Source organism: Gopherus flavomarginatus, chromosome 6 (genome assembly GCF_025201925.1).
Source record: "Gopherus flavomarginatus isolate rGopFla2 chromosome 6, rGopFla2.mat.asm, whole genome shotgun sequence".
NCBI lineage: Eukaryota > Metazoa > Chordata > Testudines > Testudinidae > Gopherus > Gopherus flavomarginatus.
The window spans coordinates 89,731,007-89,756,725 of record NC_066622.1 but is presented as its reverse complement, the minus strand read 5'-3'; the positions used below and the strand labels follow the sequence as shown (position 1 = coordinate 89,756,725).

Below are 25,719 nucleotides of genomic sequence, written 5' to 3'. Positions count from 1 at the left end.
AGGAAATTTTATTTCTTTTCAATACAATATTGTATGATCTTATCACAGAAACAACAGCATAACTGCTATAATGTACATTCAAATCTACAAAGTCTGAAATATTTACAATAGAGAAAATGCAGTGTTCAATGGAATTTTTCTATTTTTCTATTATAGAATAGATCAGTGCGCATTTCTTTCACCAAAGGAACCTACTGAACAACTGCAGAATTTAAATGAGGTAAGTTTAACCAAAACTTTAATTGCAGAAATGCAGAGTTGGTAAACTCACACTATATTTGACATTTAACATAAAACCCTTGCTCCTGGAATCATGTGATCACATAAGAATTTTAGCTTTCATTTTTTTAAAAAGTAAGTTTCTAGCTTTCATGTTGGCAGAGAAACATTTGAAAATGTCACCAAAGGGAGTACCCTAAGGACTCAAAAACCAGAAGGCAAATAAAAAGAACCCATTTTTTTTCAAAATTACATGATTTTAAGCCAATCTTTTGATTTCTAGTGTCTGAATTATGGTTTCTAAGTGATTGGTGTTAGCAATACTGAGAGAGATCTTAAGTTGCTATAGTTTTCTTTGGTCTCACATCACAACTGAAATGCATTGGAACAGCACTTCCATTTTATTTAAAAAGTAAGGCTATATTAAAACCTGAAGAAATAGCTGTGAGAGGGGACAAAGTAGTCAGGAAATGCCACAAAGCAAGATAAAAAAAGATTGATGCATCAAGTGCATTTATCCAGCTATCAGAGGAGCAGATTGTGGGAGAGAAAAGGAAGAAATGAAAACAAAAGGAATTGCACATATTTGTGACTGCTGAAATAATAGTTAGTTTTAACATGGATGTCAAAGAATACAACACAGAGAAGCTCTTTGTGTGACAGCTAGCTCATACTGTGTATCAAACAATGGGCAGTCTTATGCCAAACTCAAACAATTGAGTCAACATATTGGAAGCCAAAATACAACTGTGCAATTGGCCTAGGAAATGGGTAACCTAACAATGCAGCTTCACAAATGAAGGAGAGCTCATCCTAGTGTAAAGGCCTGTTACACTCTGCAAAGTTCTGAACAAGAGACTATATTTTATAAGGTGTAGAATAAGGCAACAAAGACACAAAATGGGGAGGAAGATGAGGGAAGGGGGTCACTGTCAGGCCATTAAAGAAGATTGTTACCACAATGAGCAAGAGAACATCCATGCCTATTAATAGGGTCTTGACACGCGTTAATAGAAAACCACCATCTGTCCTCTTAAGGGAATTCACATGTAATCAGTTCATTACTCTGAGTCCTTTTCTGTGTGCTGATGTCACCATAGCTCAGATCAATATTAAAAATTATAATATAAATAAGAAGACACCATCCATGTCCAACCATAGGAAGAGAGGCATGTGGAAATGTCATGTGGTAGTCTGGTGCCAGGATGTAAAGCGCATGAGAAATATACCTCAATAAATTGTTAGTTCTTCTGACCGCTCAGCTGCAGAAACCAGTGAAACTTCCACAATTAAAATAACAGAACTTAAAATCCATGCAGAACATACCTCAAATGTTCTGATAAACATGCAGTAAAGATAATAAATAAGAACAATTAAAATATACTGTTAATATGGTTCATGTTTATTAGTAATAATAGAGGGATGGGCCAGGGTAACATAATCAGAGTAAAATTAAATTAGACTTCTCTAAAATATATTTCAGGGCTAATGCAAACCCGAGTGGGCATGTGTCATACCAAGGTAAATTCATTCCTTGGGTCACTGAAAGCATTGTGCCTCCTCACAGCTCACCCATGGCATTATAGAAGCACAGTGCAGATCTTTATGTATCTTATTACTGCTGGTTTGTTCCACATAAAGGAAATTCTGCACTTAAAATGTCATAAGCCTTAAGACACACAAACTGCCAAAACAGATACTGCAGCTCTCTATTGTTCTTTGCTGGGAATATGTATTGAAAACATTCTAGTTTATTTTTAGCTGGAACTGTGATTTCAGATTAATAAAGGGTGGGGGAGGTTATAGTGTTCTAATGCCATTTTTAATTTTCTTGCAGTACAGAAATCAAACAAGTTAATATTAATGCAGTTCTTTTCTATATTAATTACTTTAAAAGATTTTTCAAGGTTGAAAGAGTGGCTTATCAAGCTTTTTGCCCCAGACAATTTTACAAATCTGAAAAGTCCATCAGAAATTAAACACAAATCTGCTATTTAAAAATAATCCAGATGCAAGGGAAACCCCTACCTCCCCCACAGGCTGTATACTTGGGGAGGGACAGAGCATGGCCTTTTGGGGATTATGGGGCTAATCAGTATGTGACAGGGAGGCCTGAGACACCCCTGTCCAGAGAATACCAGTTGGAGATTTTGGTTATTATCCATTCTCCCCATTTGCTTTCTAAATCAAGAAAGGACAGACCAGATGAAGGGTTCATGCTCTGTCCCAGCATTTTCCACCTCTCTTCTCTTTTTCCTGTGTTTTCTCCCGCAACTTTACATATGACTGACTGGCTGCTTTGTGGCTCTGGAGCTGTCTGGCTATCCAGTAACAATGAGGTTCACAAGGCTTCAGACTAACTTAATAGTAATGATGAATATTAGGGTGGTTAGTAGATCTCGCTCTTCAAAAAACAATACTTCTCTACTTTATTTTCCCAGGTACATAGGGCAGGGGTCCAGAGACATAGGTGGTTTCTCTGGTCTTCCATGACTACTACGTGTGTGAATGGCCCAAGTTGTGTTGTGATGGTGGTGTTTTTTCAGTTCTGTGCTTGTTCTTAGTATTCCGAGACTCCATTCTAGATGCAAGTGATCTTCTCTGTGAAATATAATTCCTCACAGTGAGAATTTCTGTAGCTTATAAAAACATTTATGGTCCAGCAAGTTCTCAGGGGAGTGTGGCTTTGTGATCTCTGTGGTAGAGGAGAAGCAGGCTGTCTTTGCCTCCTTCACAACAGTGTTTGAGGCTGTGTGTAGTTTAAGGGGTTAATGCTGATCCATCAAATCCTTTATGGTTTGGGATGTTTGTCCCAGATGCAGCATTGTCCAACCCAGCTGTTTGGATCATCAGGGATGGTTAAGTTGACAGTTCGTACATCTGTTCAACCGGATGTTGGGGGAAGGATATTCTCAATGAGGGGCTATTGGATTTGCTTTTCAAAGGCATGGAGAAGAACTGAAGCTGAGTTTGCTGAACTAGGCCATAGTACATAGTATTTTCACAGACCTTTCCTGAACTGGCAGTTTGAAGGAAACATTAATGGAGTGTTTGGCGGTGGTAGGATTTTTTGGAGTGGGGAAAGTCAAGGGTGATTTATTTTTTAATTGGCATTTTAACTAAAGAATATATAGAAGAGTTTTGGTAGTTTGTACATGTAGCTAGAGGCTTTGAGCACATTTTCTGAAATGGGGGAAGAGGGGAAACTAAGATGTAAATAGACATGTCATACTAGGATAAAGTCACTTTTGTGTGACTGTAGACCTTCTGCAACCTCACAGTTCCTCCATACCATTATATAATCAGAGTGCAGATCTCGTTGTGTTTGATCATTGTCAGTAGGTTCCACATAGAAAGGCAATTACTACCTAGAAATGCCATCATGTATCATTTCTATTTTCTGTCACCTTAATACATTCTGAAAATTTCCTCGTTTTTTTTAAAGTTATGAACTGTAATAATCTATTTTCAGATTAATACAAGTAGTCAAGAATTTTTTCTTTGATCTGGGTTAATGAAGCTTTTACTTTTTTCCTGTAACACTGAAATGGAATTAATTGGTGCTCACCCCATTCTTTTGAATTGTTAATTGCTTTGAAAGGATGCTAAAGGCTGAATAAACTGTGCCTTGCAGAGGATATTAATTACTCCATTCTCAAACTTGTAAAACACAAACTCTTATTAAGGTGACCATACAGTGAGCTTTCCAAAATATGTTTAAAGTAAAGATCTATATTCATGCACATTTTCTCATAAATATTCTTATTCTGACTTTAAGAAAGTTTAAAAATGCATAATTTTAAATGTTACCATGTCTTCTTTCAAGGAAGCTTATGTTAGAAATTCATGTCAAACTATATGGAGCCAGATTCTTATTTCATTGACATCAGAGTAAATCAGGAATAGTTGCACTGAAATCTGTGGTGTTGCACTAGTATAGAACTGTATGAGGTCAGAATCAGGTCCCAAGTATTAGAAGCTAGAGCCTCAGCTGGGGTAAATCTGTGTAGCTTACTTGTCTTAAAAGGAGGTGACTGTCAGTTTATAATCTTACCAAAACACTGTTAAGGTTGGGGAGCACACTTTGTGATTTAACTTTTCTTTATAGCTGTATAAAACTACATCTAATTTTTTGTTTGCTTCTCTGACCAACCTCTTTCTCTTAGTAGCCTAGACCAATGGTTCTCAAACTAGGGCTGCCACTTGTTCAGGGAAAGCCCCTGGCGGTCCAGGCTGGTTTGTTTACCAGCTGCGTCCTCAGGTTTGGCTGATCGCAGCTCCCAGTGGCTGCGGTTCCCTCGGCCCACTCTGCTTCTTGCAGCTCCCATTGTCCTGGAGCAGCGAACCATGGCCACTGGAAGCTGCGATAGGCTGAACCTGCGGACGTGGCAGGTAAACAAACCGGCCTAGCCCACCAGGGGCTTTCCCTGAACAAGCGATGGTCCTAGTTTGAGAACAACTGGCCTAGACAAAACCTGGCAAATAGTCAGTTCTCTAGGAACTGGCTGTTTTCCTAAGGGTTAGTGAAAAAGAGAATTTTAACTAACGAGCTATGCCTCCTTGTCCATGATATCATGTTGATCTCTAATCAATACAAATGTTGATGTCTCCGCTTCTACTTCTGAATCCTCAATGATTTCTGTAGATTTTTGAATGTGTTCTACAACTCTAAAGCTAGTCCACTGTTTAATGGTAAGACAACTGGGGGGGACGTCCATTTTGGTGGAGGTTGTAAATGTATAGGTAGAAATAAATTGTTATTTTTGGCATATGAGGTCCACCCATGGGGACTTATTGGCTATGCCTAGCAGTGGCCTCTTTTCACACTGAGAAAGAAAAGAAAAGAAAAAGAGTGAGGGCTTGGAAGCTGGGCTCAGGATGAGGACTCCATATCTGAATATTGCATTTGAGGATACACCCATATCTCATAGACTCATAGACTCATAGGTCAGAAGGGACCAATCTGATCATCTAGTCTGACCTCCTGCACAAGGCAGGCCACAGAACCCCACCCATCCAATTTTATACAACCCCTATCCCAGGACCGAGTTATTGAAATCCTCAAAAATGGTTTGAAGACCTCAAGCTGCAGAGACACCACCAGCAAGCGACCCGTGCCCCACGCTGCAGGGGAAGGCGAAAAACCTCCAGGGCACCTGCCAATCCGCCCTGGAGGAAAATTCCTTCCCGACCCCAAATATGGCGATCAGCTAAACCCTGAGCATGTGGGCAAGAGTCACCAGCCAGCACCCAAGAAGGAGTTCTCCGCAGCAACTCAGTACCCATCGCATGCAACATCTCCCCGCAGACCATTGAGCAGACCTGTCTGGTGGTAATTCAAGATCAATTGCCCAAATTAACGATCCTATCATAACATCCCCTCCATATACTTATCAAGCTTTGTCTTAAAGCCAGGAAAGTCTTTTGCCCCTACTACTTCCCTCGGAAGGCTATTCCAGAACTTCACTCCCCTAATGGTCAGAAACCTTCGTCTAATTTCAAGTCTAAACTTCCTAATATCCAGTTTATACCCATTCGTCCTCGTGGCTACATTAGTACTAAACTTAAATAATTCCTCTCCCTCCCTAACGTTAACCCCCTTGATATATTTATATAGGGCGAGCATATCCCCCCTCAGCCTTCTTTTGGCCAGGCTAAACAAGCCAAGCTCTTTGAGTCTCCTTTCATAAGGCAGTTTTTCCATTCCTCGGATCATCCTCGTAGCCCGTCTCTGAACCTGTTCCAGTTTGAATTCATCCTTCTTGAACATGGGACACCAGAACTGCACACAGTATTCCAGATGGGGTCTCACCAACGCCGTATACAACGGTACTAACACCTCCTTATCCTTGCAGGAAATACCCCGCCTGATGCATCCCAAAATCGCATTTGCTTTTTTAACAGCCGTATCACATTGGCGACTCATAGTCATCCTGCTATCAACCAGTACCCCAAGGTCCTTCTCTTCCTCCGTCGCTTCCAACTGATGCGCCCCCAACGTATATCCAAAATTCTTATTATTAATTCCTAAATGCATGACCTTGCACTTTTCACTATTGTATTTCATCCTATTTCTATTACTCCAGTTTACAAGGTGGTTCAGATCTTCTTGAATAGCATCCCTGTCCTTCTCCGTGTTAGCAATACCCCCCAGCTTCGTGTCATCCGCGAACTTTATTAGCACATTCCCGCTCTTTGTGCCAAGGTCAGTAATAAAAAGGTTAAATAAGATCGGTCCCAAAACCGATCCTTGAGGGACTCCACTGGTGACCTCCTTCCAGTCCGACAGTTCACCTTTCAATACGACCCTCTGGAGTCTCCCCGTTAACCAGTTCCTTATCCACCTTACAACTTTCATATTCACTCCCAGCTTTTCCAATTTAACTAACAGCTCCCCGTGCGGAACCGTGTCGAACGCCTTACTGAAATCTAGGTAAATTATATCTACCGCATTTCCTTTATCTAAGTAATCCGTCACCTTCTCAAAGAAGGAGATCAGATTGGTTTGGCACGATCTACCTTTAGTAAATCCGTGTTGCAATTCGTCCCAATTACCATTGACCTCTATGTCCTTAACTACTTTCTCCCTTAAAATTTTTTCCAAGACCTTACATACTACAGACGTCAAGCTAACAGGCCTATAATTACCCGGATCACTCTTTTTCCCTTTCTTAAAAATAGGAACTACATTAGCAATCCTCCAGTCATACGGCACAACACCCGAGATTATCGATTGCTTAAAAATTCTCGCTAACGGGCTCGCAATTTCACGTGCCAGTTCCTTTAATATCCTCGGGTGGAGATTGTCCGGGCCCTCCGACTTCGACCCATCGAGCTGTTCAAGTACGGCCTCTACCTCAGTTGCAGTAATATCCACTTCCATATCCACATTCCCGTTTATCATCCCTCCATCATCGCAAGGTTCCTCACTAGTCTTATTAAAAACCGAGGCAAAGTACTTGTTTAGATGTTGGGCCATGCCTAGGTTATCCTTAACCTCCATTCCATCCTCAGTGTATAGCGGCCCCACTTCTTCTTTCTTTGTTTTCTTCTTATTTATGTGGCTGTAGAACCTTTTACTATTGGTTTTGATTCCCTTTGCAAGTTCCAGTTCAATGCGGCTTTTAGCCTTCCTCACTTTATCCCTACATGTTCTGACCTCAGCAAGGTAGCTTTCTTTACTGATCCTGCCTTCCTTCCACTCCCTGTAAGCTTTCTGCTTTTGTCTAATCCCCTCTCTGAGTTGCTTGCTCATCCAGTTTGGCCTGCAACTCCTGCCCATGGTTCTTTTCCCCTTTCTCGGGATGCAGGCTTCCGACAGTCTCCGCAGCTGTGACTTAAAGTAATTCCAGGCCTCCTCCACATTTAAATCCACTAATTCCTCCGTCCAATCCACTTCCCTAACTAATTTCCTTAACTCTTTAAAATTAGCCCTCGAGAAGTCAAAAACCCTAATCGCAGATCTACATTTGTTTATCCTTCCATCTAGTTTGAACTGAATCAGCTCATGATCACTCGAACCAAGGTTGTCCCCTACCACCATTTCTTCTACGAGGTCCTCACTGCTCACCAACACCAAGTCTAAAATGGCATCCCCTCTCGTAGGTGCTTCAACTACTTGATGAAGAAATCCATCCGCTATCACATCCAGAAAAATCTGACCCCTATTATTCGTGCAAGTACTCGTCCTCCAGTCTATATCCGGGAAGTTGAAGTCCCCCATAATCACACATTTCCCCTTTGTGTTTACTTCATTAAAGACATTAAAGAGGTCTCTATCCATATCCCAATCCGATCCCGGCGGTCTGTAGCACACCCCAAGCACTATCTCAGGGGAAGCTCTAGGATAGTGACGTGTGAAAGTATGAGCAGAGTGTCAGGGGCTGGCCTAGTATACCTCTTCCAAGGCTGCAGCTCCTTTTTGACCCAGTAGACTGTCCTGCCCTGAGACAAGTGAGATTTGATGCATAAAAGAGCTACCTCTCTAAAGAAAAATCCAGTCCATTCAGTTAGGACAGATCGAGAGTCTGTTTCCTTTCTGGGGCCTTGCTAATAGAAAGATAAGGATTTGGACATTTTAAACCCTTACACTTAGTCCAGATAAATATTGAGATGCTCACTATATCAAGGTTATGCTATAATTTTTCCTTAGCTAACTTTTCCCAGGGTCAGGGCCAGTCCCATGGGAGCTGAAACTGGATCAACAGTAGCCAAAGTTGCTGCGCCAGCAGGACATTGGGCAGTACTGGCTTATTTGCAGCTGGTGCAGAAAAAGGCTGTGTCAAAATTTCTGTGTCATGATCAGAGCACTACGTGATGGCATATCCTGGAAGAGGAAGACTGCCTACTGATATTGGTGGAGTCCTGGAGCAGAAATAAATGTTGCCATTTATTTCTCTAGAATTTGTTTGTCCTGTTATGGTATGTTTACATACTTGAGCACCTTTTCATTACCGCTTTAGCAAAGGGTATGTCTACACTGCAGCTGCTACTGTGCGTCCCAGCCCAGGTAAAAAGACCCTCACTAGTTCTGCTCAAGCTAGTATGCTAAAATAGCAGTGTGGGCATTGTGGTATGGGAAGTGGCATGGGCTAGCCACCTTGGCTCAGACCCAGGTGGTCAGGCAGGCTTGTACTCAGGCAACTAACTGCTGCCACCTGTGCTGCAAAATTATTGCTGCTATTTCTAGCACACTAGATCAAGCAGAGCGCTCAGTTTGTTGGTGGTAAGGTCAGATAGGTTAATGGGATATTTCAGTCTCTGCAGCATTCTGGTAACATCAGACTGACTAGAATTATATATGCTGATATCCATGTAACAAGTTGTTATCCAGGGCATATTCAGAAAATTATATAAGTGTATTTGTTGTTAATTATTTTTAGCCTTTCCACAGTCAGTGAAAATCCGCCATCCACCCACCTTCCACAGATGGTGAAAAATATAATTTATAGCAGCTAAATGCAAACCAGCTGGTAAATTACAGCATAAGCATTTCTAAAATACATTAGGCATTGTAGTCTGTGTGACTGCTTTTATATTGGCGCTTACCATAAGTGCTATGGGTAATTTTGAAAAATAATTAATAGGAAGATTCTAAATTAAGGTGTATAATTTCCCCTTGACATGGGAATTAGCTGTTTGCATTCCCATGATCAACCATATTTGCCTCTGCTCTCCACATCAGTATTAGACAAGTTAGAGACACTAAATAGGTCTTGCTTGTATGTCGTTGTCATTAGGGAGAAGCACAAGGGGAAATTCAGTGATAGGATCAGACCCTCCACTAGCCTGCACTTTGTGCAGTCTTTTACACTTGTGCCAATGGCAAAACACTACCATTGTGATTTGGTATAATATTCCATTCACTTTGCACCTGTGTAACTGAGAGCATGAGGTTCGAGGGAGTGGAGAATCAGGCCCACAGCCTCTCAAAAACTCTTTGATGCGGAATGCCTAACTAAGCCACCATCACCACTGAAGAAAGGCTATTGCCTGCTGAAACTCATGATCCACACCACTGGTTGTGGCTGTTTTCAGCTAGATAGGGCCCCACGGCAGAATCACTTACAAAGTCAGCTGGTAGCAGATGGTTTTTAAAAAGGGCTTTTTTTATATAGACCAGCAGGAATTAACTAGCCATCTTGTTGTTTCCAAATATTATTCAGGAGGAGTGAAATTCAGCAGCTCTGGTGTGGAGGGCCATCCAAATAATCTCTCCTCCACCACCACTTAAAATTTCACACAGGGGATGATCACACAAGGTGCATCTCCTATGCACTGCAGAAAGGCTCTCCAATCTGGTGCCACATAGGCTGATGAGACTTTGGTGAGAGATACTGAGACAACTGCAGGTAGGACCAGAAGCAGCTAAAGCAGGGACTGCAGTACTAGAGGGGTGGGTAGAGTGGGTGGGGTCCAGCTGGGACAACTCCTCCTCCTGGCACCCCTTGAACCCAGAACTGTGCATGAGAGACCCCCACATACATTCACTCTGGGAGCACTAGGACCTGTTACCTCACTTTCCACTTGTCACATGGACTTGGAAGAAAGCTGCAAAGAGGCAGCAGCCAGAAATGCCAGCTGGTAGGGGCAGAAACAGCCAAAGCAAGGAACTTCAGATGTTTAAAGAACTTTATATGGTTTTAACTGGGCTTTCTCTACTATGTGCTATTGACTGTTTTCTCTAACACTTCTCCTCCTCACAGTCTTTTCAACCTTAGCATCACCCCACGCCAGCCTCTCTTACCCTCTTCTCCCTTGCCCTGTGCCCTCGCCGCCTCTTTCTTTCAATGTCCCCCTTCCTTTCCTTTTCTTTCCAATTAGTTTAGCCCCTCCTAACATGCCCATCTAAATGAAAAAATATGAAACTAACATGATGTTTGCCACCATCACATTGTTCACTCTGCTTGTGTATTCTACCCCTACCCCCACTGTGTGTCTGTCTAGTTAGGTTATAAGCTCTTCAGGGCATGGATGGTCTTTTAGTTCTGTGTGTACAGCACCTAGCACAATGAGGTTCTGGTCATGACTGGGGCTTAGGTGACGGGATAATATAAATAATAAGTGGGCTGCATTTATGGAGATCTGGTAGCCCTAACACCTCATGGAAGTGGCACAGGAAGAGCTGTGACTACTATTTCAGACCATAGAAATCATATAAAATATATAATTTTTGAATGAATACTGATGAAATTTAAGTGATTAATTCTGAATTAATGTCTTGATCTTGCAAGCACTTAGGACTGGGTGCTTAATATTTGAAGTACTTATAGCAGGGGTGAAGACCAGCTGTTTGTTAGACACTGGCTCAGAAGTCACCACCAATACTGAGTCACATTTTTGAAAATATTTGAAGGATAAGGAGCCAATTATGCATAACACATGTCTAATGTCAGCTAATGGATTGGCAATCCCAGTGATGGGATGCCTCAAAGCAGACATAGAATACATGGGTCAGACACTGCCAAGAAAATGCATCTTCATCCTGAAAGCCACAGTCTCTGAAAGAAGTCCCAGAGATGGAATCCCAGAAATTCTAGGGATGAACATCATTATTGAAGGTAAGGAACCAGGGGGGATGAACCTTCATGAGCACTCTAAGAAAAATGCTACGCTGAATAGAGTACTTGCTTGAGTGGAGAGACAGCATGATTCCCTGGATCCTGCTGGGCAGATCTGATATGTGAAAGTGGCCAGAAGAGAGAAGTGGTCATTCCTCTCTGGAATGAGAAGGTCATTGATGGATATCAAGGGCTGGTAGATCCTATGTCTGGGGTAAACCTACCTATTGGGTATTGGCTAGCTAATGTACTGGCTAATGACATCAAAAGAAGAATACCAGTGAGACTTCTAAACACAAGTGTGTAGGCTCTGGAGTAGTATTTTCAAACCAGAGCTGCAGGGGCACATCGGCCTGAGAAAGTGGTCCCTTAGGTGGAGACGACCTTTGCAGAGAATGGAGACAAGCTGCCGGTGACAAGAAAGGAGAACAAGTTGCCTCTGCTAGAGAAGGACGTGGTAGGAAATTGCCTGTTCCAATTCAGGAGCGCCAAGGGCTGACTTCAGCACAGGTGGCTGAATTGAGGATGTCACTAGAGAAGCCACAGAAGTCTTTTCTAAGGATGACTGTACCTACTGGGTTTCTGGGAACTGGGCAGGCGGAAGCCTGCCCAATGCTAAAGGATTCCACCCCCCCGGCCTAAGGGGAGGATCTATAGGACCTCAAAAACCCAACTGATTTCGGGGGACAACTAATAAAAGAAGGGGGACAGGAGTGCAGTCAAAGGGTCATAAGAAGGGAGCCTGATGGGGACACCAAGCAGAGAACCCCAGACAGCGCCCACTGCTCCTCAAAGGCATCAAGGGAGCCAGTGGACGCCGCCCAGAAGAACTCTGCCTGGATGCGTGAATGGACAGAGGATCGGAAACAAGCCCCACAGTCACAGGAGTCTCCATTGACCAGCCTCCTCTCCCTGGTTGCGTAGATGGCCATTTTAGCCAGGGCAAGGAGGAGGTTGACCAGGAGGTCCCGCAACTTTGTGGGGCCATGGATAGGGAGTGCATAAAGAAGGAGATGAGGGGAAAAGTGCAGCCAGAAACATAACAGTATATTGGTGAGGAGCCGTTATAGGGGCTGCAACCTGGCGCACTCTAAGTAAACGTGCGCCAGGGTCTCCCTCATACCACAAAAGGGGCAGGTGTCTGGGGCAGGGGTAAACCACGCCAAATACACACCTGTGCTCATGGCCCCGTAAAGGAGCCGCCAGCTGATATCCCTGGTGGGCCTCAAGACCAGGGTAGAGTATAGGCTGGCCCACTGGAGCTCCTCACCCTCCAGAGGTGGCAGGAGGTCCCACCGCTTTGTGTTGGGTGGAACACGAGGGTGAGGAAGTGAAGGGTGTGGAACACGGAGTGTAGAGATGTTTCCTTGGTGCGGTTTGGAAGCGGACCGGCTGCAGATCATGCAGCCGGTTTGCGGAGAAGGGGCGGGGGGGCAGGTCGGGTCCGCGGGGCAGGGGCCCGATGAAAAGGTCCGGAAGGCCCGGGGTTGAGGGTGGGTGGGGTGTGCTCTCTCGCAGGACCCAGTCAAGGTAGGCCCGAGCAGCGGGCGGCAAAGTGGCCTTCACCTCCTGTAGTACGCGTCAGGGAGTACAAGGTCTGGAGAGCCCCATACGCTGCGCGAGCGTCAGGGGATCCAGCCAGTCTCCCTGGTTGTAATCCAGGAGGTCTCTGACCCTGGTAGCTTCTGCCAGGACCAATCTCTGGTGCACTGCGGGGGGCTTGTAAAGCAGGGGCTCTGCGAGGATATCTGCCCCCTTGGTGACCGCATGGACCTGGTCGCAGAGAACGGCTTCCAGGTCCGGAGAAGGTCCTGGTAGAAGACCGGCAGCCCGGAAAGGTCTCACGGAAGACGCCTCGGATCAAGATGAAGGAGCTGCTGGTCTTATCGGAGCCCTCGGAAGCGGCGCAGGAAGGCATGCACCAGTACTCTCCACGTCGGACTACCTGCACCATAAAGAAGCCGCTGCAGGGCCTGGAGGCAGAAGGCGTGCACCTGAGTGGTCCAGGTGGAGGACCCCTGCAGAGACCCAGTGCAGTCCTGGCCAAAAGAACTCTAGAACCACCTTCTGGAGGTCGGCCAGGAAAACCAGGGCCAGGACCAGGATGACTGTAGCGGGGCAGTTACCCCACTCCTGGAAAACAAGGTTAAAAATTGATTGGGGAGGCAGCCACAGCTATGACCACACCCAATCAGGCCACATCTGGCCCTGTTATAAGGGCTAAGGGAGGAGCTGGGTCAGTCTCGCTCCAGTTTTGGAGTGGGAAGGACCTAGCTGCCTGGGAACACAGGGTACTGGAAGCAGAGCAGTGCTGAGGAAAGGCAAGAGGAGCTGGGGAGCTCCAGCTTGGCACTCCCAAGGCTGAGGCCTTGTTAAAGGCCCAAGAAGGTACTAGGACTGCAGAGGTGCAGCCCGGGAATAGACAGAGGCAGCTGGTCCAACCCCCTTGTCAATGATGAGTGGCCATTACAGACTGCAGTTTACTCCAGTGAGAGGGGGCTAGATGATGACTGGCAGTAGCCACTGAGGCAAGGGGGGTATAGGGAATTGGGGGGTTCTCCTGGGTGGGCAGAACCTCAGAGTAAGGGACACCAGGATCTGGGAGGGACACAGGGCCTGAGGCAGGCGAGACACTGGACAGCAGGAAGCGCTCTGAGGCTGGAGATCGAGCTAATTCCCAGACTGACCAGCAGGAGGCACTGTGCTGATGAGTGCTTATTGTGCTACATATGGTGGACAATGACCAAGACTTTGGTTATACCACCCTGGTTATGCATATACACACGGTGGTCACTAACCCAATGCAGCAGAGAAGATTTCCCCAAGTGTTTCAAGAGGTTAAAAAGCATATTGAGTATCTGATATTCCGAGGTGTTCTTAAGGAAAGCCACAGTGCCTGGGCATTGCCTGCAGTAATCATGATAAAAAAGGATGGCAGAGTGGTTTTGTTGTGATTTCAGGAAACTGAATGAAGTGACATGCAAGGACATCTACCCACTGCTCTGTGCGGAGAAATCATTAGATGTGTTGGGAAATGCAAGAGTGTTCTCAACCCTTGCTCTGACTTTGGGCTATTTTTTAAGTAGAGGTGGAGGTACAAGATAGGGAAGAGACTGCAGTACCAACTCCTTTCAGGCTATTTGAGTGGACATGATTACCATTTGGCTTGTGCAACCTGCCTGCTACATTCCAGAGGCTACCAGAGGAAGTGTTGGCAGACTACGTTCTGGACACCTTGTTGATTTATCTAGATGATATTACTGTGTTCTCCAGAGACTTCAAAAGTCATATAGAAAAGCTGGATTTGATCTTCACATGTTTGAAGGAGCATGACTTGAAACTGAAACCTAGCAAGTATTGCTTTCTGCAAGTGGAAGTCAAATTCTTGGGCCATATGATGTTGACGGATAGCATCCAGGTAGACAAAGAGAAGACCAAGACATTGAAAAACTGGCCTGTCTCTACTACAGACAGTTCATCCCCAAATTTCCACACATTGCTGCACTTTTACATCAGCTAGTGCACCAACTGGGCTGAAAGAAGGGGAATGACCAAGAACTACACTTTGTATGGGATGCTGCCTTGTCAAGAAGCCTTTGATGGGCTAAGACTACAGTTAATGACACTATCTGTACTTTCACATCCTGACTTTAGTCTGCCTTTCATAGTGACCAGCGATAAGAGCCTCCATGGCCTAGATGCGGTACTGAGTCAAAAGTAAAGGGGGGCTGAGTGTGTGGTTGTGTATACAAGCTGTAGGTTAAGGCACTCAGAGAAAAATGACAAGAACTACAGTGCCTTTAAGCTGGAGTTGCTTGCCCTTAAATGGGCTGTCACAAAAAAGTTTTATATCCTCAGTGTTCATTGTGGTTTCAGATCACAATCCTTTCCAATACCTGCCAACCACCAACCTGGATGCTGTTGAGCATTTTTGAAGTGCATTACAAGCTGGGAAGACAAATCATCAATTCTGACTTATTGTATTGACTGTCCTTAATGGAAGAACCAGAGGAGAGTGAGGACTTAGAAAAAGATTTCTTAGTAATCCTTGAAGATGTAGTGCGGGTATGCCTGTGGCTGAAGGAGCCAGAACCTGAGGGTTATTGATATGTGAGGAAAACTTCTCAGAATGGAGAGGGGAGAAATCCTTTGTCTTTCAGGAATGACCTAATGGTTTCAGGGTACTCCTGGGAAGAAGTTCAGGTTCTGCAGCAGCAGGGTAACATCAGACTAGTCCTAGCAGCAGTTGTGAAGAGAACTAGATCTAACTGGACATTTGGAATCAAAGACCCACAATCCAAGAAATTAAGCCAGCAGTGGGAACAGCTTAAGTTTCACCATGGAGTGTTGTCCTGGGTTTTATATGACTCAAGAGAAGAAGAGGTGAGGCAACTGGTAGTGCTGGTATCACTATGCAAGCACCTTGGAGATAAGTTATTACTGGCCCATGATGGTTAGTGATGTCCAGTCCTGGGTTAAGCAATATGCCCTAGCCAATGACATATTTCTTTGTATCAGCGCTCCTTTAATTTGTGTCAGTGTTACAGCCCTTAGCAATGTACTATACCCTGCAAAAGAAGAATGAAAATGTGTTAGTCCTCACTAACATGTATATGCAGCAACACATCCAGGTCCAGGAAGAAGATACTGGACTTGCACATTTGTTGTAACTGAAATTTACTGCACTTCAGAGACTGCTGCATTGAACCTTACCCAAGCCACTTCCTCTCAATGTTTATGCTGTGCAGTGTTGTTTAATCCCCAAGAAATGATGTTGGTGTAAATGGATTGTGTGTGTGTTCAAGTGAATTGCAGTGATTAAAGGGTTACCAGTGAGTTAGTAATATCCTGCAGTAGGGGCACCCTCATCCCAGCCAAGAGGTGCCCATGAAGTACTGAGATAAATATCCAGGAACCCCTGGGCTCAGTCCTTCATGTGTGATGTGAGTCCTATTCACTTGGCACCTGGAGGGAAAGTAAAGATGGGCAGGACCAGGGGGGAGTGCATTCAGGTGGGCACTCGGATCCTTTCATCGCTCGATTCAGCCAGGGTACTGTGTACATAGAGAAATTTCCCTACTATGGTGGGACAAATCCCCTGCTTACACACAGACTGAGTCAGATGCTGCGGAAGGGAGACCTGGACCCAGATTATGCCAGTTCTGTGCTTGCTGGAGATTTCCCCCTCCCTGGTTATACCCAACAAAGAGCCAATTTCCACTCCCTTGCACTGCCTGAATGCCACAAAGGGAGGAGATCAGAGCTAGGAATCTTCCCTTAAATTTCTATTTTATTGCCCACAGCCCAAATGTACCTTTAACAGAAAACTCTACTGACCTGAGGTTTGTAATGTGGCTGTGTCACAAGAGAGTAAAAATTGCATAGACTTACTAATTTGCATGATACATCACTGATTATGGTACAGGGGGAAGCTATAATTTGCATAAATGTTTGGGTCATCCCTATTCAGAAAGAATCTACGTCATGATAACCCTGAGCAGATATAATTAGGGATATAAAATTAAGGATACATAAGCATGAGGACAAATATTTCTGGGGCAATGCTGATTTTGTCAGCAAGTGCCTTATTGTTTCACTGGGCTTGGTTTTATGCGTTTCAACTATGTGAGCTTTTAGACAGCCCTCTGCATTTTCATACATCTTTCATTGCTATCTGTATACCCCTTGAGGGAGGCTAATTGAACATACAGAGCGTCAGGAGTGACTCATTTAATCCAGTCAGGTGGTGATTAGGCTTTCAGTGTATTTGCATCACAGCAAGATGCTTGTGTCAGATTGTACAGCTGAATATTACACTCGGCATTGAAGAGTAAAATGAAAAATGGACCAAGCATGAAACAGTAGCTGAAGGTACTGATATAGATAAGCAGCCTTGTCCTCATTGATTTATCTGCAGTGAGCGACAAAGATCTGTTAATTTTGCCTTCGCAGATGATGGAAAATGATAGGATAGCCTGATAGAACCAGCAACAACCTCCCTACAAAAAATGTCTGTACAAGAACAAATAAAAAACAACCTCATCCAAGAATCCTGAGGAAGACTATATAGCTCTCAGTAAATCTGTTCACTGCGATATACTTCACAATATGCTGTAGAGAGATTTTGTTTTTTAGGGGTTTTTTTATGAATGGTACACTGGGAGGGGCATAATGTCATCAGATCCTGATGTCAGCACAATGAATGAAATGCTTGCATAGCATATTGCTCCAAGACCAAGGAAACAGGACACCACCTCAGATTGGCTTCCTAGAACAAATTGTCTTTTGCTGAGGAAATCACCATTCCCACGTGTGTTTGAATAATCCATATAAATTAGGATTTAGATGAGCAGAGGACATGAAGATACCCATGGAATAATACAAATTTGATCTCTTACACATCCCTTTAAGAGCTGTTAGTGGATCACCCTTCTGCAGACAGTGCTAATGGGCTCAGTGAACTGAAGACGTGTCACTGTATTTTTGTTGTTTTCTATCTAGCCCAATGTTCTGCTTTTGTCTGCACAATTCTTTGTTAAAGCTACAAGCCCTTGAAACTGACTTGTGCTCTGCATTTTTGCCAACCCAGGAAGAAACTCCTCAGCTGCAGGCTTTCAAGGATCCTCCAGCCTCTTCCTCAATTCAATCCAGTGTGCAAACTGATGGGGCCAGTTGTGGAGGTAAGCTGCTCTGTCATGATGTGTCCTCATTTGCAATTACAAGATAGTCTTATGTTCCAATATAATCTAATATTTGCAGCCCCATGGAACGCAGCCTGGATGAAATGTGAAGGCTGAAGCAGTGAGCTGCTGCAAATGCTAAAAAATGTAAACAAAGGGATAAGACGTGTTAGCAAGGACAGAAATAAATTGCAGCAATCTTCTGCTTTTCTTAGGTACAGCATTTGGCTTTACAGGCAATTTTAAGAGTCCAGATTCCCTCTTTTTCGGTTTGAGTTGTTTGTTTCTTTCAAGAGAGTTACCTTCTTTATTTCTTTACTGTGTTGCATCTGCATTGTGTGTGTGATATTCTGCCATTTCATGTAATTCTGTTTTGCAATTTTTTTTGTCAGAGCAATGTCACTTCATTTCTCCTATTATTGATTTTAATTTAATGCATCAGCAGAGAGATAGTGAAGGTGAGTTTTACAGCACATTGATTTTAATCATTCATGAATCTGCCTTGTCCATTTTGCATATTATGATGTATTCCTTTTTCTTTTCTTAACCCTACACACACAAATGAATCCTTCCAAATAAATGGCCCTAACACTTGGTATCATTTTCTGTCTGTTCATAGTTTATAATCACAGAGGTGGCTGAATCATGATTTTAGGCAGGAGGAGAATCATTGTTTCTGAAAAATAGGTCTTAGTTAATAAGACTAGCATACCACACAGAGGAATGATATGTAAACTTAAATTGTGTATGGTCCACATTAAGGCATTGTGGTACCACAAGGCCTAAACTTAATTCTGCAAGTAAATTTTTTGGATAAAAGAAAGGTGAGTTCAGAAAAGCTTATGTCAGAAGCTGTTGTTTGTAAAATGCAACAATTTTATATTATTTTTATTACTCTGTCCTACTTTAGACATTCTCAAATGATGGCAATGTACTGCAAAAAATAAGAAATAGTTACACATAACCCTAATCACTGAAAATCTAAGCAATGCAAAGGATGATACATACTGTAGCCAAAAAGAGAGTGAAACATTTTGACTTCTGAGTTGATTAGGAATAGGTTGTTTGTTTTTGTGTGTGTGTTTTATCTGGCTGCTGCAACATAGGTGGAAAAACACCATAACAGGTTTCAAATACAGCTGTAGGAATTCCTAACAAGCCTAGTTTCTCACCTGTATATTTGAGTCAAGAATGGAGACCATGCAAGTGATACACAGGGCAAAGAGGTCTTGTAGTTTGCAGTAAAACTGCATAGGCTCTTCCATTCATTGGCAAGGTCAATTTTTTATCGTTTTCCAATTTAACACAAATATTTTGCTTCTGCGGTTTCATAATTCATAATCAGAGAATACTTGATATTCAGTGGAAGACTCTGCAACCTTTACCTTTGATTTGATACTGACTGCATTTAAACTGTTAAAAATCTCCCACTTCAAGTAACACGTACAGCATTAATCTGTTCATTTACATTTACACTGCAGGATACTGGAAGATGTGGCATTTCTCTCACAGTCCAAATAGAGCATGATCTGCCGTTCAGTCATTTCCAACCTGTGCTTTAGCGGAAGCTTGGTTATGCATTCATATGCATTTGATATACATTGTTTTGCGGTAGCACCTGCTTTTGGCTGTTTTTGTTTACTGACTTGTTATTTTAACATAAACAACACTAGTCCTTTTTTTCTCTCTCTTAAACTACTGGTGGAATTCATCAGTTCAGTCAGTTGAAACACAGTAATCATAGTGGTCTAGATTCTGCTATCAATTATATCAATGTAAATCTGGATGAAGTAGGTGGATTTATACCAGGATAACTGATATCAGAATCTGGCCTTTAGGGTATTTTTAGTGCTGGGCAAATAATGGATATTTCAGTTCATTGGGAATTTTTGAAATTTGAAAAAAAATATGTTTTGGGTGAAACCAAAAGATTAAAAAAAAATTTTTTTTTCAGTGAATCAAAAAGTTGAAAAAATGTAGAGCTGTGTTGAAATGTTTCAATTTGAGGGAATTTTGTCAGAAGGCAAGGAAGACTAGATTGCCAAAACACATGGGCTAGGGAGATGATGAAGGAGAGGAGAGAAGGACCTGCAGTCTCTTATAATCTTTAGTAAGGTGGTGAGGGTACTCTCCAGGGATGTTGGAGACCTGAGTTCAGTTTCTCCTTCTGCCTTATGTGGAGAAGGAGTGGGAAATTAGGTCTCCCAGATTCCAAGAGAACTCAGTACAAATTCAGAAACTGTTCCAGGCCGACCATATCTGCATTTTTTTCAGTGAATAAATAGCAATATTTAAAATTTCAGATGCATAATTTTGTAATATAAACATGATTACGTAATAGATTTCACTTCTCTGATTTCACATTCCAATTAATAAAAGTAAAAGAAATACCATTTTTATGAACCAAGGTTGACTAGAACATACTGGCAAAACAATGGAATGCTAATGACAGCAATTTTGTCTAGGGATCCCAAAATGTTTAGTGACTCTCATTCTATAAGTCCCTGAAGACTGTGTGGGACAAACATATTCAAATTTACTTACGAGCCTGTAACTTCTTGAACCAGTGTTTGTATAAGGAGGCTATGATGAATTTCAATGATCATGAATTCAAACATATTAAAATAGGAGGAAATAAAATTAATGAATATAAATAATTACTTAGCATAACTTGGGGTTTGTGGCTACATAGCTAACAGAGTGGGTATCTGACTGTGAGTGGTTGAACTCTAAGAAGTTTTACACATCTTTTACAAAAAATGCTAATTCTCACAATCATTGACACAGTGTATATTTGAATGCATGTGTATATTATACCTATATATATACAGTTTTTCAAATGTAACAGATGTGGATAATTTTTTATTAACTGTTTAAGAACATCGTGTGAGAACACAGACTTGAAATTGTTTCTATGATAGCTTTGATGTCCCCATTGATCAGGCATATTGCATGTTTTGCATGTGTTACTAGCCCTTGGCTTAATGTCAGATTATGAGCTCTGGTTTAGTGCTGACATTAGACCAAATTTGTCGGGGGATTAGGATAGATGTAGGATTGGAGCCAGTTTACTGGTTTAGGTTAGGGATGGTTTTAGCTTTTGATTTTTCACTAAGGTTAAAAGGCTAGGGTAAATGTTGGGCTAGGTCAATGTTGGACCCATTCATTGGTGGTGTAGGCTAAAGCCTGGGATCCTTTTGAGGGCCCAGGCTGGAGTATAGAGTTGATGCCAGGATTGTGGCATGAAATTGTTATGATTGGGGCCAGCTTGTGAACTTGGGCTAGTGCTAGGATGCCATGAGTTTAGGACTGTGGCTATAGGTGACGATGGGCTGTTTTATGGGCCCTCTCCAAAATTGTGCTTGAGTCCTGTAATGGGGGACACTCTCACCGCTTGTAAGTGCCTCTTGCCAGGTGGGTGCAAACCTGCACAATCTCTCTCTCTTTCTCTCTTCACGGTACCTCTAACTGCTGTTGCCCTTGTCAGTGGCTCAGCCCTCCAGCTAAGTCACACACAATCAATGTGCATGAACGCAAAACCCCTTCCACAGTAAAAGGTCCAACAGGGCTTGTCCCTGTGCCATTGGTAATGTCTTTAGCCATTCCTCTGAGCTCAGTTCTCAGCCCCTTCTGGGCTAGCTTTAAGTCTCTGCCCTGATATAGAGCAATGCCCCAAGGGTTTTCTCCCTGGAGACTCTTTAATCCCTGCCTTTCACTTGGGCCTCTAAACAAGCCTTATCCCCTTCTCGGGGATTAGACCACCCTGCCAATGGCCAGTAGGGGGACCTCTACCTACCCAGTACTCCAAGTCCTGACCCAGAGACCCTATAAATAGCAGCCACATGCTTCTTCCTGCAATAGTTGCTGTTGCTATTCTCTGGGCCACTTCCCACTTAGCCCCTTCCTTTTCACCTTTACCTCAGGGCTGAAGTTCTTCCTCGCAGAATGCCAATGTCAGCAGAACCCATCTTCTGATTCTCCCTGGAGCTTCAGCAAGGAGCATCTTTCTTGTTCCTCTGATCCCTGCCAGGAACTGACTAGCTCAGCCCCTGCAACTCTTTTTATCTGAGCCTGCTGAGCTTTGATAGGATGTTTCCCAGGTAAAGAGGACCCACCTTTACTGCTCCTTTTCTGGGGTGGGGTGGGGTGGGGTGTGGTAGGACCGCAGCACCTCCAGCAGGGCACCTCGAAGGGCCTGGTACATCCCATCACAGGTCCAATTTAGGAGCCCAGGGTATTTTTAGGGCCAGTTTGTGTGTTTAATCTAGGCCTAGTGCTGTGGTTGCCTTGTGTCCAAGCTGTAATGAACCTCATTGCTCAAACTTTGTCCATCTCTCAGTCTGACCTCATAGTGCTGTGCACACTACCACTTATGCCATTGAAACTTATGTCACTCAGAGGTCTGTTTTTCCACACTCCTGAGCAACATACGTTTTGCCGTCATAAGTGATAGTGTAGACATGGCCTTAGCCTACCCAGAGAACAGAAAATCTTATCCCCACCCCCCCCTTCCCTAGGCAACAATGCAACATATAGGGGAAACTAAGACACACTTGGAACTCATACAAATATTTCAAAAAATTCCCACTTCATCACGCCTTGTATTTGGCAGAAGTACAGATTTGTGAACAGCCTCCACTAAGAGCCCCAGAATCAGAGTGCAAAATATGGAAATCTTTCTGCTGCCCTTATGGTATTCAGGGACCTGCCAAAAATTTTAACACTGCCATTTTTCTTTGACAGTGCAAAACCCAGTACTTAATATGTTTTCAGAATAAGACACTTCCTTTTAATTATGCTAATAGATGGTCAGCAGCAGAGGCTATTTCCACCCTCCCCACAATCGTTCCTTACGTTTCTCAAAGCCTGAAAAGTATGCAAAATATAAAAGGAGTTAATACAACTAATTCCAGAGGACACCGCAGTATTATTTTTTAGGGGAAAAAAGTAGGTTAGATTCATGTACTGTGACTGTATTGTCTTTTAAAACAATGAAGGGATTCACTGTCAGAAGATAGCATTGTTGCTTACCTTTGCTATGTAGTATTCGTTAATCCGTTTATTTCACATGCGAATTGTTTGTGCAAGTCACAACTTAGGCAGGTACAATGTCCTAGCCTACATTTCTTCAAAATTCCTTTCTGCATATTTCACTGGAGGAAGGATTTGGATCTCTCACATACTTTACAAATTCTGCAAAATGTAGGTCTGGGGAAATCTCTTTCCATGTATTTTTCCATAGTGTGTGTCTTATAACCCGTTTTTTGTCAGTTGATAGCCATGAAAGTTATAAAAGACAGTGTAAACTTTTCATTTTATTTACATTTCATTTTAAATAACCAGCTTATACTATATTTGGTGGGTTCACAAAATGTAAAATGGTCATTTATATTGAGATACATTAAAAAGATTATATAATGCTTACACTGTTAGCTAACAATTGATGTTCTGTAACTCTGGAATAGAGTATTTTGTTGTTTTTAACATCATTAAATGCATTTGAAATATTTTATTTTGCATTTTTATTTTACTTGTTTTCCTAAATTGTGTAATTATGGGTCAGCACCAGACATGCATAGTCTCTGCATGGCTTTTATATCTTTTGATAAATCTGTTCATCCTGGTTCCTCTTTCCAGGGGATTTATTTAAGGGGGGTGGGTGAGTGAGTACAAATGGGGAGAAAATGGTTTTTCTCCCCTGCAAAATACTTCAAGATTTCAAAATTGTTCCCACTCCACGCTGGGATGAAACCGAGACCTTTCAAAAAAAAATTGCAAAAAAACTCCCGCACACAGAGAGAGGGAATAGCCAATAGCCCAGTGCTTCTGGCACCCTTCTGGGATGTCGAAGACAGGAGACCCAGGTTCAAGTCTCTGCTCTACCTGATTCATGGCCTAGGATGGAATTTCTGGTCAAATAAGAGCATGCACAAGAGAGACCAAGCTCCACCTCAGAATAACCAATAGCCAAGTGACTAGGGCACTCCCTCATCTCAGGTGAATGCCCTAACCACCAGGCTTATTGGCTGTGCTGAGGTGGGTCTCTCTCCCTCTTGGAGCTGTTAGGTCATTCTCCTGGGATGTGGGAGTGCCATAATCACTGGCAGGGGTGGCTCCAGGCACCAGCTCAGCAAGCATGTGCCTGGGGTGGCAAGCCAGGGCGGGGGGGGGGGGGGGAGTGGCGGCCTGCTGATCGTCGTGAGAGTGGCAGTCAGGGAGCCTTCAGCAGTGTTTCTGCAGGAGGTCCATCGGTTACCACGGCTTCAGCAGCAATTCGGTGGCAGGTATGCCAAAGGCTCAGGACCGGTAGATCACCTGCAGAACCACCGCCGAATCTGCGGGACTGCCGGACCTCCCGCAGATACGCCGCCGAAGGCTCCCTGACTCGGACTTCCTGCAGAAGTGCCGCCGAAGGCTCCTTGACTACCGTGCTTGGGGTGGCAAAAAACATAGAACCGCCCTTGACCACTGGGCTATTGCCTATTCTGTGGTGAGTCTCTCTCTCTTTTGTTTGACCGGAAATTCCATCCTGGACCAGAGAAACCTTCCCAAAGAAACTTTTATCAAAGCCAAGATATTTCTGCAAAAAGTTTCAGTTTCAACTAATCTGCACTTTCTGAGGACCATCTATTTCATTGAAAAATTTTCTGACCAGAACTGGTTGTGACAAATAAGGCCAATGTACCTGGTTTTTAATTCTATCCAATAACTGTTTGCTTAATAATTTCTACTTCATTGGTCAAATTCTCCTCTCCAGCACACTAGTAGCTCCTCAGGCTTCAGTGAAGTGGGAGAACTGGCTATATTGTTTAATTTGTCTGCACAGGAAGATGCTGCTGCTTATTGTTGGCCTCAGCACCCCCACAGTAAAAATTGTTCCAGCATTCCTGGCTGCGCGGGCAACTGTAATTCTAATTATCTAGCATATCACTTTGCAGCCATTATAACATGCTTCTACCATGTTTTTTAATATCATAAAGTGTCTGAATCAGTAATGTGGTACATTGTAAACAAATACTCTATTCATATATTGATTAATATTCCAAGTAGACCTATTTTTATTGCTCCTAAAAATGAAAACAAGTAAAATAAAAATGTAAACTATTACAAATGCATTTAATGATGTTAAAAACAACAAAATACTTTATTCCAGAGTTATAGAACATCACTTGTTAGCTAACAGTGTAAGCACTATATAATCTTTTTAATTTAGGAACATTTGGTGTTGTGTTGCCTGTAACATAGAAACAATTGGACAATGTCTGATAAAACAATATTTTAGATCATTTAAATCTATTTATTTTGAAGTCGGTGCCCAATTTTCTGCTTTCGAGGAGGGAGGCTGCTTGGAGCCGCTATTTTCCCACTGCTAAACAAGTTCAGTGATTATCTGTTATGCAGATAATAATTAAAATACAGTATAACAGTTCCATCAAAATCTTAATGGAAAAGGCCTTTTTATCTCTGGAAGTCCTACCCCCTCACCATGGGAAAATCCACACCTTAGTGCTCTAAATTAATAGGAATTAGAGGTATGTCTTCTGAATTTTTGTAACATCATTGATTAAAATTTCATTTTTAATTAAAAGCAAAGGTGAAGGAACATTTTCAGATCTGCTGCTTACCTGACATCTCCTTGCTGATCTGGAAGAAAATTAATGTTCAATTTCTTCTGCTGAAATTTTTAAAAAATATATGATATAATGAATCCCTTGTAATGTATGTATGATACAGAACTAATTCATGGTATGAACCTACAG

At 42.8% G+C, this 25,719-nt stretch overlaps 1 protein-coding gene across 5 annotated transcripts in view; it reads left to right on the top strand.

The window, feature by feature from the left end:
- The window catches only part of FAM13C (family with sequence similarity 13 member C), a 239,252-nt gene that overhangs the window by 178,536 nt on the left and 34,997 nt on the right, over nt 1–25,719 (top strand). For all 5 annotated transcript variants that reach the window (XM_050958586.1, XM_050958585.1, XM_050958584.1 and 2 more), the window contains exons 11-12: nt 157–220; nt 17,869–17,959. In XM_050958586.1, coding sequence (XP_050814543.1) covers nt 157–220; nt 17,869–17,959 — 155 coding nt within the window. The remainder of the gene's footprint in view (nt 1–156; nt 221–17,868; nt 17,960–25,719) is intronic.